Consider the following 15,241-nt stretch of genomic DNA (forward strand, 5'->3'; position numbering starts at 1 on the left):
AATCTGGAAGGTCCTGGCCAGATTGAGCACATAGGGAACCATGGGAAGGTTTCCATGGTGAAGAATTTAGTTAGGTATGCACAGTACCTTTAAAAAATCTGAATGTGAATGCGTTCTCCACTTGTCCCAACTATTGTCATCTTACGCAAGCCTTCACTAATTTAAGTTGCCTGCTGAGTCTTAAAAGCAGATAATTTTAAACTGTAACTTTCTTCTACCCCCAACTATAAGATTAAGACTAAGTCTCATTTAATGTTGCAAACTATTCCAGGCAAAAAAGACTTAGTTCTCTACACAGTCATCTTGTTTTTCCTCATAACATTAGCCAAAGGGCATTTTATCATATCCCTTCCAATTATATTTCATTCCTATAATAGTTACTTATATTGAGTACATTAAACAATTTTTGATACTTCATAAAAATAATTTTAAAAATGCTCACCCAGCCCCAGACCCACAAATTCATCAGGAGCCTGATCTTTTGTTCCAGTAAGAGATCCTTCTCTGCCTCGCACTGTTCCAGAAATGTATCGAGGTTTCACTCCAGTTCCTATAAGTTGTGCAAGCTCCAACTGACTGATGCACTTCAGAATCTTAATTTTAAAAAAGGAGAAAAAATTAATTCATGTTAAAAATGTTTGCAAAAATACTTAAATGTACGTGGCCAGGATTTAAACTTAGGCTACATTATAAATCATAATAAAAAACTAAATACGATTATCCTGAATGTACTAAATTAATTTTCTCCCCAAACACTTAAGCTTGTCAGTGATAAAATATTTAAAATTAAGTCATTTTATAAACCAAATTGCAAAGTTGAAAAGAAAGTGCTTATACCTCATGCCATGAATTTCCTAAATAATTTCCATCTGTATGAGCCACTGTGATAAGTGTTTTTATTGTGTCAATGTTCTTCTGTTTCATTTCAGTAATACCAGAACTCACTGTAAGTAAGGTAAATCTTGCTAGCGCCTGGACATATGCATCTCTTTCCAGCTATAAAAAAGAGAAACGTATACTTGACATAGTTGTAAACACAACAGACTGATCCCTAATTCCCCAACGACAAATTGTTTACTTGTTTAGTAAGTTTTTAACTGACAAGTCATGACTTACATACAATACCTCAAGCTATAGTTTTGCTTTTTTTTTTAAGATAAATGAAACAGAAAATAATGAATTTCTAAAATACAAAGGTGATAAAGATGTCAAATCAAAATGAGATTTTATTAACAAATAAACTCATATAATAAAAAGTATTCATTGAATACTTGTTTTGAGACTGAGTGAATTAGCAGAAACCTGATTTATAAATTTGCCTGTTTTCACTCAATTAGACTGTGCTTTTTAAACCCGAACATTCATAATCAAATATAAAATGGGTTTTAAAAATAGACAGCAAGCTTTGGCTAAATCTATTATCAGACAGAGCATATAAGTTACTAGAAGGGATCATCTTCATGAAAATTATGTACTACATACCTGGTTCTCTTAAACTTGTTCTTAGGGTTAAGTGATCTTATATATATATAATACATATATATATATATGGTGGGGAAAAAGTAGGCTTACAGTTGTTTGTATAGAAAATACTACAATAATTCATAAATAATAATACAAGAGTAAAAACTGTTTTATGTGCTCACAACTAGAAACCTACTTTTGTCCCACCCTGTATATAAAATATGAAAATACATGTGATTCAATAAGTATAAACATGCAAACATATTTAAATAAATATTAAAATTAACATATAGGAATTCAAAGTCTTGGGGGGAAATTGCAAACCAAAGTTATTATGATGAATTTTAGACACATCAGTATAGAACTATCCCATCTGTCATAGCTTTTCAGATACTTAAATATTAAGATTCATTTAAATTGCATCATAAACTTGAAGTTAGTTTCTCATAAGTCATACATAAAAAAAAATTAGTTTAAACTATAGTAATGGCATAAGTAATTTACATTTTCCAGATTGGCTACAAAGGCAAAATTCTTTGTTACCTGAATGCTGAAAATGCATGCAATTCTGATTGCACATCTTATACCTTCCAGGCAAAGGGAGGCTACTTCAGTATCATCACAGTCTTGCAGACCCACACTGAATGCAGCCAGAAAAGGTGTCCAAGCCAACTAGGAAAATTAAAATTGAAAATATATTATGGGCATCAAGTACGATTTAAAAATTATGATAATACTACACTATATTTCTCAAAGCTTTCAGGCAATAAATGATTTGAGGAAGTTCTAAAAAAACCCCAATAAATTTCTCAGCAAAGCTATTTGGAAAGCTTTCTTAGACAAAGAAAAAAAACTATATAATGCTGCCTGGGCTTAAATAAATGAAAGAAAAGATTATAAATTCAGTAGAAGGCCCTAGGCATATTTTAAGTACAGCATTTATAAATTATTCACATCAATAAAAAATGGGATAGTCAATATTCATAAGTGATATCACTTTTACTCCTGACAAAAACTCATCTCTCTCTGCAAAGCTTTGTCCCCTATAATATCATGGGGTTTTTTATTTCCAAGAAAATCCTTTAGCATTTTCTACTTGCAGCAATTATGTTACATTCTTTATTTTAAACCTGACCCCTAGACATCATTTAGGTTTTTTTTTTGCAGTCAAATATTTTACATTGAGACATCAGTGATATCTCTGGACAATACTTTAAAAATATAGTTCAATAAAATATTTCATCATTACAGACAATGTAAGCCAACAAACACTAAATTTTACATAAAAATTGAATACCTAGAGAAATTTTAATGGAAAACCAACAAAGAAAGAGCTACCTTTTGACTACTAAAAAGCGTAATATCAAAACATATGTGTGTATATTAGTGTGTGCATGTATGACTTTGACATGTCTGATGTGATAGTATTTGCTTTTAAATAAGTCATCATGAAGCAAAACTATAAGCTATATAACCATAAAGATGAAAAAATGTTTAAGTGAGTGTGCTATACAAATGACAACTAAAATGTTTAAAAGGTCTAAAAAGTTTTTAGCATTATGAATGAAAACCCGAAACTTTGCTTGTAACACCAGAAAGTTTAGAAGTGTATAATCCCTAACAAAGGAGCATAAACCACCTAACTTCTAGTTTTAGCTTTGCCACTTATTTAATCTCTCTGAACCTCACATTTCTTCCTCTTTTAATACCTGGACTACCACTGCAGAGAGATGCTGTGGGCAGCACATGAACTGCAGAACTTCTGAAATGCAAAATACTACATGAAAGTAATAAATGACACACTCTATTATAAGTAAAGAAACAACACATCTATTTGAAATGCTGTATAACATTTTATATGAGAAGTATATGGTCCATAAGCAAGTGAAAAAATGTTTTACTCTGTTAGAAATTACAATGATTTCTCTAATCAAATCACACTGAATAATATCCAGGAACAGTGAAATTAAATTGCCCATTCATAACCATACAAACCTTTACAGAATACAATTTGGCAATATGTAGAAAGATTCCTAGTAATGTGTATATCCATTTATAGTATAACACATTCTAGGAATCTCTCATTTATTCTTTTATCCAGTCAATGCTTATTACTGAACACATGCTACAAGCCAGCAATTGTGCTAGATAATGGGAAAAGTGAACAGAACAGAAACAGTCCCTTGCCTCATGGAGCTTAAAGTGGACTAAAGAGATATACTAGACATATATTTTAATACATATTAAAATAAATGTATACATACAAATGGTTATTAATACAATGAAGGAAAAGAATAGCATGTTATGAAAAGGGAACTAATTTGGATTAGAGGGGTAAGGGCAGAATTCTCTGAGAAGGTAACATTTAAAGTAGAAACTACTCAGGCAAACAAGAAAGAGCATTCTAGACATAGGACACAGTTTGTAAGAAAGTTCTGAAGAGAAAATAATTTAGGACATTCTAGAAACCTAAAGAATGCCAGTGTGACTGTAGCACAGTAAGAGACAGAAGAATTCTAGCAATGAGTTTGGAAGGGCAGGTGTTCTACAGATCTTCTAGATGTGTTAGTTTTATCACAGTGTCATGCAAAGTCAGTGAAGGCCTTAAAGAAGAAGGTGACATTGCTTTTTTTCTTTAAAAAAGATCACTCTGGCCTCTGTAAATGGATAAGAGGAGCACATAAGGACACCCTTAGGAGGACACTACAATAATAGAGAGAAATTAGTGTGTCTGAAGAGGATAATGGCAGTGCTTAGAGGATGTTTAAATAAACTGTAACTAGTCCAGATCATAAAATCTACTGATGGATTTTTAATGATATGGGGAAATACTTATGTGAGAAACAACAAGATAAAAAAATTCTACACATAGTATGATCACAACTGTTTAATTAAGATAAGAAAGTAGTATATAAACATATTATTAACACAAGTTTTTTCTGAGCGGCCAAATTACGGTTGGATCCGTATTTTGTTTTTTGCCTCTCCCTTTTCAAAAACATTTAAAAAGAAAAACAAAATAAGGGTATATTATTCAAAACAAAACAAAAATCTGCTTTATAAAATTTATGATAAAGGAAAAGTGTTTCTTATATTTCAACATCATTTACTGTATTATTCCAAAAGATAAGGCCAGTTATACTCCACTATTTCTTCTAGCATTACCTCCCTAGCCCCCCTCTCATCCTATAATTCTTCATCGACTTTTAGAAATATCAATTCTCACACAGACCTTAAAAGAGGGACAAAAGTAATTACAAAATTTTATAGCTAAAAGGAAGCACAGAAATCTTATAGTCACTTTCAACACCCATCCTAAATGTCTGCACTGGAACTTGTATTATGTTCGTTAGCCACCCACAGGCCATTTTGACCACATTGCCTCACACATTGGAATGACCCTGATCCATTTTCCCTTTTCAAACTTAAGTAACTCCCCTCCGCTTCCCTACAAGCCTTGTGACGCACTGCTTATTCGTTCTAGAATTTGGAGAAAGGACAGGAAATGCAGAAGGAATGAGAAATCAAATTTTAAAGAACCAGTATCATTCTTAGTAGCTCAACCTATAGAAATAAGTAACACTCCCTTCTATTCCTTCCTCTACTTTCTGGGCTCGAAGCGTACCCGGAACCCTCCCATTAGTTCCTGGGCCAGGAGCACTGAAAAGAAAGCAAGCAACTCAGTGAAGACCCTTCGAAATTTAGGTAACTCCAAAGGTTTAAATAAAACTCATTTAGAGAAAACCAGGTGAAGGATTAATGATCACTCTCTCAACTCTTTCTATTCTTAAGATCACACAGCTGTTAATTGCTAATAGCGAATACATTTGTCCTCTTTAAGAAAAAATTTTATGTTTGCCATGCCCTCATTAACATGGCTTTTGCTTCCAGGTCTACATTAATGGGCTATGTCACTATATTTCCTTAACTGAAAAGTATGCTGAACAAAATTACATGTACATGTATACTGCCACCAAAAGTTACTAGTAACTCTTTCTTACCTTAAACATGGGTCTCACATGCTCCAAATGTGTTGCACTTGTAAAAGGTGCCTGAACGTGGCTCACGGCTTCCATGAGTGCTTTAGCAGTCTTCGCCATCTGTTCCATTTCTAAGTTATACAGAAGTCTTCTTTGTTTTTCACTGGCTACATCTGAAACAACAAAACACCATTAGCATTTAAAATGGGAAGCATTTAAAAATGCTATTTTGATGTTTTACTATAAAATAATAACCACCACCAAGTAACCCTAATTAAAGTAACCCACGGACACAGACAATAGTGTGAGAAGGCCTTCGGAGAGGGGTGGGGGCGGATGCCGGGTGGAGGGGATCAATGCGGAGGAAAAGGAGGATATCTGTAATGCTTTCAACAATAAAAATAAATTAAAAAAAAATAGTCCTAAGAAGTCAGACACAAACAGTCACATAATATATGATTCAATGTATACGAAATATCCAGAGCAGGTAAAGCCATAGGAACAGAAAACAGACTGGTGCAGCCAGGGGTTGTAGGGTGGGAGGGAACCTGGAGTAACTGCTTGCTGGAAACAGGGTTTTATTGTGGAGTGATGAAAATGTTTTGGAACTAGACAGAAGTGGTGGCTGCACAACACTGTGAATGTACCAAATGCCACTGAATTGTTCACTTCAAAATGGTTAATTTTTTAAAAATTAAAAAAGAGGGAGGTAGGGAGGGAGGAGAAAAGAGAGAGAAAATATCGATGTGAGAGAGTAACATCGATCAGCTGCCTCCCACACATGCCCCCAACTGGGGGGCTGAATCCACAACCTGGTTATGAGCCCTGGCTGGGAATTGAACCTGCCACCTTTTGGTGTAGGTAGTGACACTCCAAACAACTGAGCTACACCAGCCAGGGGAAAATGGTTAATTTTATATTATGTGAATTTCACCTCAATAATTAAAAGTACAAAAATTCTGCACTAGGAGTCAGGGATAAGTGGAAAACCTATGAAGAGGGAAGAAAGCAGGTACAAATCTATCACAATAAAGTATTAGGGAAACAACGCAAACATGGGATAGGAAAAGAGATGTGAGAAAAAATGGCTTCTTTGAATGGCATCTCCTGAGTTAACAAGGAAACAGGGGCTCTGACACTCCAGGATGATTTTAGTATTTCAGACCACCACCATCTCCCTCCCATATCCAGCTTCTCTGATTTGCTACCAATACAAAATAGGCCAGAGAAAAAGGGATATGAAGATGTTATAATACAGGTATAAGGAGGAAAACGGAATCAGAGGTGGCCTCAACTCAAGTGTAAAAATGAACTCTTGATCAATATACTCAGTGTTACAAGCAGAAGAACTGAAACTAACACGCCCAAGTAAACTGCTGTTTTGTACTGGACTGCAATAAGAGTCAAGGATGCCTAGTACAACATCTGGCTTTGCCAGTGTTTGGGTTTTAGGTGTAGACATTTTAACCAAAAATTTTTACATTACACTCAGCTCATAAATGCTATAATTCTAAGATTCTTAACCTCTGCCCTTCCGTTTCCTCATTCATAAAATGAGGAAAAACTTACTAAAATTCTTTAGGATCATTCCCTATATGACTCCAAAAGATAAGGTCAGTTATGCTCCACTCTTCCTTTTAATATTATCTCCCTAGCCCCCAACTCTTGTCTTATAATTTTTCATCAGCTTCTACAAATATACACATCACATAGGCCTTTTTGCTTCTCTCCAGTCAACAGAATTTTGCTACTGGCTGTTAAGTAAAGCCTGAGAGTTCATTTCTAAGTGAAAGTGCTCAGAAAGGAATGGGTCCTCTTTCCATATTACTGTTATATTCTTAAGCCATGACCCTTGCCTCATTCCTGTAGTCAGATTTTAGCTCTAATTCAATCATCATTGTCTACATAAAGTCTAGAACGGAGCAAGGCCCACAGCTGGCTCCTAATGCTGGTTAAATCTAGGAACTCTACAGTGATACAATTTGTGGGGTATCTGAAGAAGTGATTTCCAATTCCACAAGCTACCCCACAATCCTCACCTTCCCCCATCTCCTTGACTCACCCCTACTTCCAAAGCTTCCATGTATCTATAATGATTTATGACAAGATATAAACATGTTGCTTGTAGATGATCAGGCAAAACAGACAGAGCTGAAGTCTATTGGGCTTTTTGCCCAATCTCCCTGACCTCCAAATCTGTGCTGAGATTAACTGCTAAATGAGCAAGTGTATGTTAAAGAGGCCCTTATCCATGCATATTATGTAGCATTTTCGATTAGTCATTGGTTAGAGCTACCTTTCTTCAGCATGTGAGAAAAATCACAATCATATCAGCAAACGCTATAGTATATAATAGTTATCACTAGAATAAATAATACTGTAACCCAAGTGAAAAACTCTTCTAAGAACCCATATTTTTCCTCCTGAACAATCAGGGTTCGATTGATTTGGATACCTACTTTGTTTACTTGATTTTGTAGGGATTGTCAGTTCTTTCGTTTCTTTCAAAGATATCTTTTTTCCAGCTATTTCATTGTAGATGGCTGACAGGTACTCTTCAGGAAGGTCTTTACTGTCATTGATACCTCTATTCATCTTAATGTACTGTTCCTTTGTCATTTTATTTTTAACCTAGAAATGAAAAGCCGTTACAATTCCAAAAAATTAACATAAAAATTTTACTCACATTTTAAGAATTTAAATACTCACATAAGAGAATTTATAAATACTCTGAGGACAAGAAGTAAAAAATACTCAACAAAATATACATTAAAACAAAAAATTCATAAAAATGACAGCAATGTAGAAAACCCCCATCCTGGCATATACTAATTCAACTTGCTCTAATATACACATGAATCAAAGCCAGTTGTTACTAATGATGAAGCATAAGACAAAAAAAGTGTTCTAAATATACCTCAACATGTTTTTAAAAAAATCACTGACTCACACTATATATAAAAGATAGTTTAAATATTCTAGGTGAAAAAGAAACATAAATGACTTGTTAAAATTCACCTATATTTTAACTCTGAAAACAACTAAGAATGAGAAGAATTCATTTTCAGGGGCTCTTTTAAAGTGTTCTTTAAAATGATGTCATTTGTTACAGTTCATATGGTCCTGAAGCAATGTATCATATGGGACCGTAATTATGAGTTCAATTTTCTAACTGGCCACTTAGGTCCATAGGAACCCATAAGTTTTACAGCTACAGGCTGCATATCAGCACATGATGCCAGCCAGCAGTCTGACAGGAGCCATGTGACAATAAGCTACCAGTGCCAGACCAGACTCCAAGCACATGCTCTACAGACAGAAACTAGTGCAACCAAGACATGACACTGTTCTCAAGATAACGCTTCCTAACTGATATGTGTTCAGAAACTTTTAACAATCTGATACTATGAAAGGACATTAAAGGAAGTTTTAACCCTTTGCGGTCGTTTGTCTGCTCTCAGCCACCAAAGCTTTTTTACCGTTCCGGTCGTATGTCTGCTCTCAGCCACCACAGCAAGGAACCGTACGAATCTTAACTCTATTCATTCATGTATCAGTTCATAATTTCTCTTCCTTGTCCTTCATAATCTTGCATGTTATGTATCACTGCTCTTTCAATGGAAATTAATTCCAACCAGTACGACACCCATGTCCAAATTTAATACGACCGCAAAGGGTTAATACTTCTTCAAAATAACTTACATGAGAATGCACATATGTATAGGAAGATATGATAAAGATGCATATTTCATTGATAATTCATTTATAGAACCAAATTATTTAAAAATACAACATTCTAAAAACAAAGGGAGGTTGTGTAAAACATAATCTTACTTTTGGTTTAAACTGCAAACCAGACAGAAAACTCTGATACAAAGAGATACACTCATAGATAGAGAGCAGGCAGACAGCTCTGGTGGTGGTGGTTGTGGGGTTTTAGGGTGGTGGTGGAGGGATTGAGTAAAAAAAAAAAAAAAAAAAAAGAGAGAGAGAACTCATGGACATGGACAATAGCGTGGTGAAGGCAGGAGGAGAGGGGTGGAGGTGGAAGAGGGTATAAATGGTGATAGGTAAAAAGCAGATGCCCAAGTAAGTCTTTAAATGTAGACTTCTTATAAACCTATGGAAAAAGTATTATGCTAAACAATGAAAACCCTGAAAGTGAACTGCTTTTACTACACTGTCAGTAATATGACAAAGGGAAATTTTAAATGAGCGAAGTCTTAAATGATTTTTTATTAAAAAAAGGTCTATATAAAATCAAGTAACCCCTGGTAAATGCATAGTTGCTGAATTCTGGTGTTTAAAACTAGAAACAACTTTGTATGTAATCCTCCCATCATACATTTTGTATATACTTTCCATATTAACCCTGCTTTAAACATCTCAAAATACACACACACAAAAATCTCTATATTGACAAGTTTAATCTCAAACTAAATTGGTTTTAATTTTTCCAATACACCTAAGATTAGTAATAAGTATAAAGTTTATTTCACATCCTAAAAATAATAAAGATCATGTGCTGCCTTATCCCTAAGAAGTACAAAGAAATTCTTGCAAATAGGTTAATTTATAAAGGTAATTTTCCACAAGAATACCAAAGCATGTTTTTGGAAACAAAGCATAAAATACCTAAAATGTTTAAAATAAGTGTTTTGCTAGTGGATATCAGAAATCAAGTTATATTCCTTAACATGTAAACAGGAATTATAAATTTTATGAGGAAAATAAAATTTGAATACTTACTGGATATCTGATATTTTAAAATTATCATTAATTAGTGTAATGGTATTGGGGTTATGTTTAAATAGAATATTTCTCTTTTAGAGATACATAATGAAATAAATACAGATGAAATGATATGATGGGATTTGTTTCAAAATGATCTGTGGGAGAGAGGGGGATATAAATAGAACAAAGTTGGCCCTAAGTTGATAACTGTGGAAGCTGGGTGATAGGCACAGGAAGAATCCCTACACTAATCACTCTAATGTTTAAGTTTGAAATGTAAAATAACAACAACACAGTTAACATATAGTTTTTTTCATGTTTCAATAAGTATAGGCAGAAGAACTATATCATATTCTTAGATTAAAATTTATCTTAAGCTTTATACAGCTGTCAATCTTGAGACAAACAAATACAGATATCTAAACGTCTAATTAGAATTACTACCAGAAACTGCATTTGTAAATGTATACTACACCAAATTAAACCAATCACCAAACTGGGGTACTTAAATAAGATTATAATTTCAAGTATTATTTATTAAGTTCAAAAGAATTTATGGTATCTAATTTGTACTATTTATTATAAAACTGGCTTGAAGAAAACATACCTGTGGACTGTGAAGATCTGTGGTCAACATGATAATTGAGTAAGCCAAAACATAAGCAGTATCTGCACTAGCAAAAAGGGTTTGTCTGAAAAAATAAATGTATCATGTTATAAACTTCTACTGTTTTACAGTTTTATTAAATTAGTCACTGCAAACCCCAAAGCACTTTTACTTTTTCAGGATTTATTTTCTATCTCATATTACAATTTTTTAATGAAACTATCTTATTACCTCCAGATCACAGACAATCTAAGTTTCCTGGGGGCAGGGGATTATGAATCTCTTGATGCTCCCTAGCAAAGTGTCTTGGATATAGTTGGCAACCAATAAGTACTTAACTTTAAATCTTGCTTACCCTTGGTTGCATTCTAGGTATCTTGCAGCAAATTTTTCCATCAATCGATCAATTTTCTGAGCTTCCCCTGGAAGACGGAATCCTTCCAGAAACATGCGAAGGGCTGACACAAAGTCCTTTCCTGAAAAGTCATGTTGGTCCACATATGCATACATGACTTCTTTGTTAAATTTATCATTATCTCCCAGGAACTCACCCACTTGAGTCTAAAGAACATAAGACAAATTGATATCCTAATGAAATGTTACATTTGCCACATAGCCATTTAAAAAGTAGAAAAACTCATCAGATCACCAGGTTTTCACTACAGGCTTAACTATTTCAAACATGAAGCTAAAAGTTAAACATACTAAATGTGTTTATTAAAAAGTAAAGATATTGTTTTGAGTTTAAAAAATTAAAGAGCAAAATTATGAATATCTAAGGTTATTCTTTAAGTTTTACTTATATACTTAGGAGGGCATTTTAAAGGAGCAACAATATGTACCATTATTAACTTAAAAAGAAACTTTATAGAAAAGGTTAGAATGAACTAAAATGGTACTCTTACAGAGTCTAATCTTTCCTCTTGATGTAAGAATTGGGCGATATCTTCAGGTGTAGAGCCAAGCATCCCTTGTTCTTGGAGGTACTGTATTCCTCTCTTTGGTTTCTTATTAAATCTAGATGATGTTAAATAGGGACATTAGAGATAGAAAACCATTTGTATTCCCTGAAAAGACCTTAGTAAATTAATTTTCTACTAGCACTTAGGAAATAGAAACTTATTTAATACAATCAATGCATGAAAGTATAAAAATATCGTATGCAAAGTTTTTTGTTTTTTTGTTTTGAAATGGAAGGGCATCTTTATCATTGATATGGATCATTTCATACTATGTGAGAAAATGTCACGTAGTAAATGAACTTTGAGTAGGGATAGATTTATATTCTCAATGCTCTAGTAATCGTGGCTCATTTTACACACACCTATTAATTCCTTCACAACTCCTTCACAACTCCTTCGCAAGCTTTTGCTTTTAAAATACAGAACTTGAATTCTGGTAACTGTTTTAGCTATAATCTGACAGCATTATTTCCTTTATTTAAAAAACCCCTCTAGATACCCAATGTTTTCAAAATAAAGTCCAAACTGATAATCAGACTGTCACATGAAACCTTTCTCAACAGAGCTCATTAATTTCTCATCCCCTCTCTGATCTACTCCCACATACCCTGTCTCATTCCCTAAACACCATGCATTTGCAGCCCATTTCCTCTGCATGCCCTTCACCTGTTCCACTCACTGGGGAACTCTCCTTCATGCTTAAAGATCCAATTTACATGTCACCTCTTTCTTTCCAAATCATTTACTTTCGCTTTTATTGTACCAATAATTACTTTGGTACTTCATCACCTGCCACCTGGGTATTGCAAGCATTCTTAAATGGTCTCCCTAGCTCTTGTTTTGTTCACATTCTAATCCATCCTTCAGGCTGCTGGCAAGTCATCTTTCTAAAACAGAAATCTGACGCTGCTGCTCCTCTGCTTAAAAATCCTTCAGTAGTATGCCAATGCCAGGAGGTGCAAGACAAAACTCCTTCACAACTCCTTTACAGGGCAAATAAGGCCTTCTGTAATCTGGATCCAACTGGATGCTTTCATCTTACCTCCTGCTCCTACCCGCCCCTTGCCCCTGCCCCTGCCGGCTTACTAGTCCTCTCATGTTCTCTTTTCTCTGTGCTGCTGCCACGTCACTCTGTCTGAAATATCCTTCCCTGCTCTATCCTCCTAATGACTCAAGTCCCTGTCAAGTCCTAATTCAACCACTGCCATGCACACAAATTAAAATCAAACATTCTTCACTGAGATGAACATAATCTCTGATCTCTAGCTCTTATACTAAAGAAACATGATTTTTAAAAAATTACAATAGTAAAAATGTAATAAATAATGTGTTCACAAGGTAAGAAGATAGTGCAGAAGAGGAAGTGACTAATTTACAGAGATGGTCATGCTTTATTTCCAGGGAAAGGGGACTGTGGAACTGAGCTTTGAGGAATAACCATATCTTTTATAATCAGTATGAAAAAAAACCCCAGAATGAAAAAGGTAATACTAATACATGAAAGCATGAAACTGCATAATATAATACATAGCTCTGCACTGGTGGAGCAACGAGGCGAGATGAAGTGGTAGGTGATGAAGCTGAGAGGTCAGCAGATCCAAGTTGTGACCTTACTCTCTCAGAGCAAGAGGGGAGAAATAGAAACAGAAGTAAGACTTTCACTCAAAAAGATGGGGTAAGTGTGAGAAAAGGCTACAGAAAAAATAAGACCAAACAAAGGCAAACCAAATAGATTATATTAGTCAATGCAAGCAATGACAATGGTTTGACTTAAGAGAGTAACTGGGAGATGGAGAGAAGAGAATAAATTGCTGAGATATTTAGGAAGAACTGATAGGATTTAGTGACAGATCCAAGGGGGAACTCCCAAGATTCTAGCTTATAAATTTAGTAACATGCTGAGGTTACTAGCCTCAATAATAAATACAGAAAAAGTGGATTTTCTGTCTTTTGTTTTGGGTGGGAGTATTGGGGAAGTGATTATGGAGAGAATAGAGACTGATAAATTTGGTTATGGACATGCTGAGTGTAAGCTATCCAATATCCAGTAGAGGTGTCCAACAGGCAATTACAGATGTGAGTCCAAACTTCAGTGAAGATATTTATGTTAACACTTGGGAGTAGTAAGATGTAAGTAAACAGACAGTAGCTGAAGTCACGAAAAAAGCACAATCACTTAGGAGAAGTTACAAAGTAAGAACAGAGCTGAGGACAGAACCCTGGAAATGCTACGAGGTACACAGAAGATAAACAGCCCATACCAAGACTGATATGGCATGACCAAACTGAAGAAGGGACAGGATAGAGTGATATCATGGAAGGAACAGTTGTGAAAGAGTGTACTGAGCACAGCAACATGAAAGCATTCTCATGGAAGTCTGAAGCAGAAAGCAAGTCTAGTGGCTAAAAGGAGGGCTGGAAGCTAGGGAGATCTCCACTTTGAAGCCCTGTGAGGACTCCCTCTCACTCCTAAGTACTTTATGAGGATTACGTTGTACAACACTCTATTATGGACTTTACACAGTACCAGTTAAAAAAATGCTTAACCCAGATTTAGACTGTAATCTTGAACACAAGGATCAGTGTCTCCATGGCTCTTGGCACACAGTCCCAAGTACCATATATGTGTTTGCTGAGAGACCAGCAGAACTTCAGTATGAATATCTGCTTACACTAAACCTTGAGCCCCTGATAAGCAAGGGATGTTTCATTCATCATTCATTCCAGGACCGTGCATAATATCTGGAACTCATGACACCTTTTAAATAATGACTGAAAAATTAGAATGAAGTATTAATGGCAACTTCCTGAGGCAATTTTGTGAGATTTTATAATTGTATGACAAGAATATGTGTACATTTTGTCAATTTAAAAAAATATACACTGCCTGGCCAGGCATGGCTCAGTGGTTGACCTATGATCCAAGAGATCATGGTTCGATTCCCTGTCAGGGCACATGTCCCGGTTGTGAGCTCGATCCCCAGTGGGGGGCATGCAAAAGGCAGCCAATCAATGACTCTCATCATTGGTGTTTCTCTCTCTCTCTCCCCCTCTCCCTTCCTCTCTCTGAAATCAATAAAGATACATTTCAAAAACATAAACTAAAAAATTAAAAAACTATATACACTGAAAAAAGGCATTCATCAAATGGCATTGCTTAAGATTCAGGAAGAAATGATTTACAGCACAAGGAGCAAGCCGACTAAACATACAAGGGGATTTTTAACAGCTTACAGGAGCTATATTCATGGAGAAAGGCCAACAAGTTCATTTTTTTCTTATAGCATCTCTTTGAAAGAAGAGATGGGCAATAAGAGGAAAGAAAGCAGAATGGTAGTATTTAGACAGGAAATAGTCCAGAAGCAGGCTGACATTACACAGTTTAGTGCAAAAACTGATGTCACAGGCTCAGGGTCTGGTAGAGTAGCCAAGTTGGAAAGGGTCATTATCACCTTATCAACATATAAAAAAAGAAACCAACAAAAATGGATCAG

General features: G+C 35.0%; 1 protein-coding gene across 2 annotated transcripts in view; it reads right to left on the reverse strand.

The window, feature by feature from the left end:
• Positions 1-15,241, reverse strand: part of ARFGEF1 (ARF guanine nucleotide exchange factor 1) — a 90,748-nt gene that overhangs the window by 30,187 nt on the left and 45,320 nt on the right. For both annotated transcript variants that reach the window (XM_087825419.1, XM_087825420.1), the window contains exons 15-22: positions 11,691-11,802; positions 11,141-11,346; positions 10,786-10,870; positions 7,904-8,075; positions 5,466-5,617; positions 2,008-2,136; positions 838-996; positions 443-593 (exon numbers count right to left, since the gene is read on the reverse strand). In XM_087825419.1, coding sequence (XP_087681545.1) covers positions 443-593; positions 838-996; positions 2,008-2,136; positions 5,466-5,617; positions 7,904-8,075; positions 10,786-10,870; positions 11,141-11,346; positions 11,691-11,802 — 1,166 coding nt within the window. The remainder of the gene's footprint in view (positions 1-442; positions 594-837; positions 997-2,007; positions 2,137-5,465; positions 5,618-7,903; positions 8,076-10,785; positions 10,871-11,140; positions 11,347-11,690; positions 11,803-15,241) is intronic.

This window comes from Miniopterus natalensis, chromosome 16, assembly GCF_054644295.1.
Source record: "Miniopterus natalensis isolate mMinNat1 chromosome 16, mMinNat1.hap1, whole genome shotgun sequence".
In the NCBI taxonomy this organism is placed as follows: Eukaryota; Metazoa; Chordata; class Mammalia; order Chiroptera; family Miniopteridae; genus Miniopterus; species Miniopterus natalensis.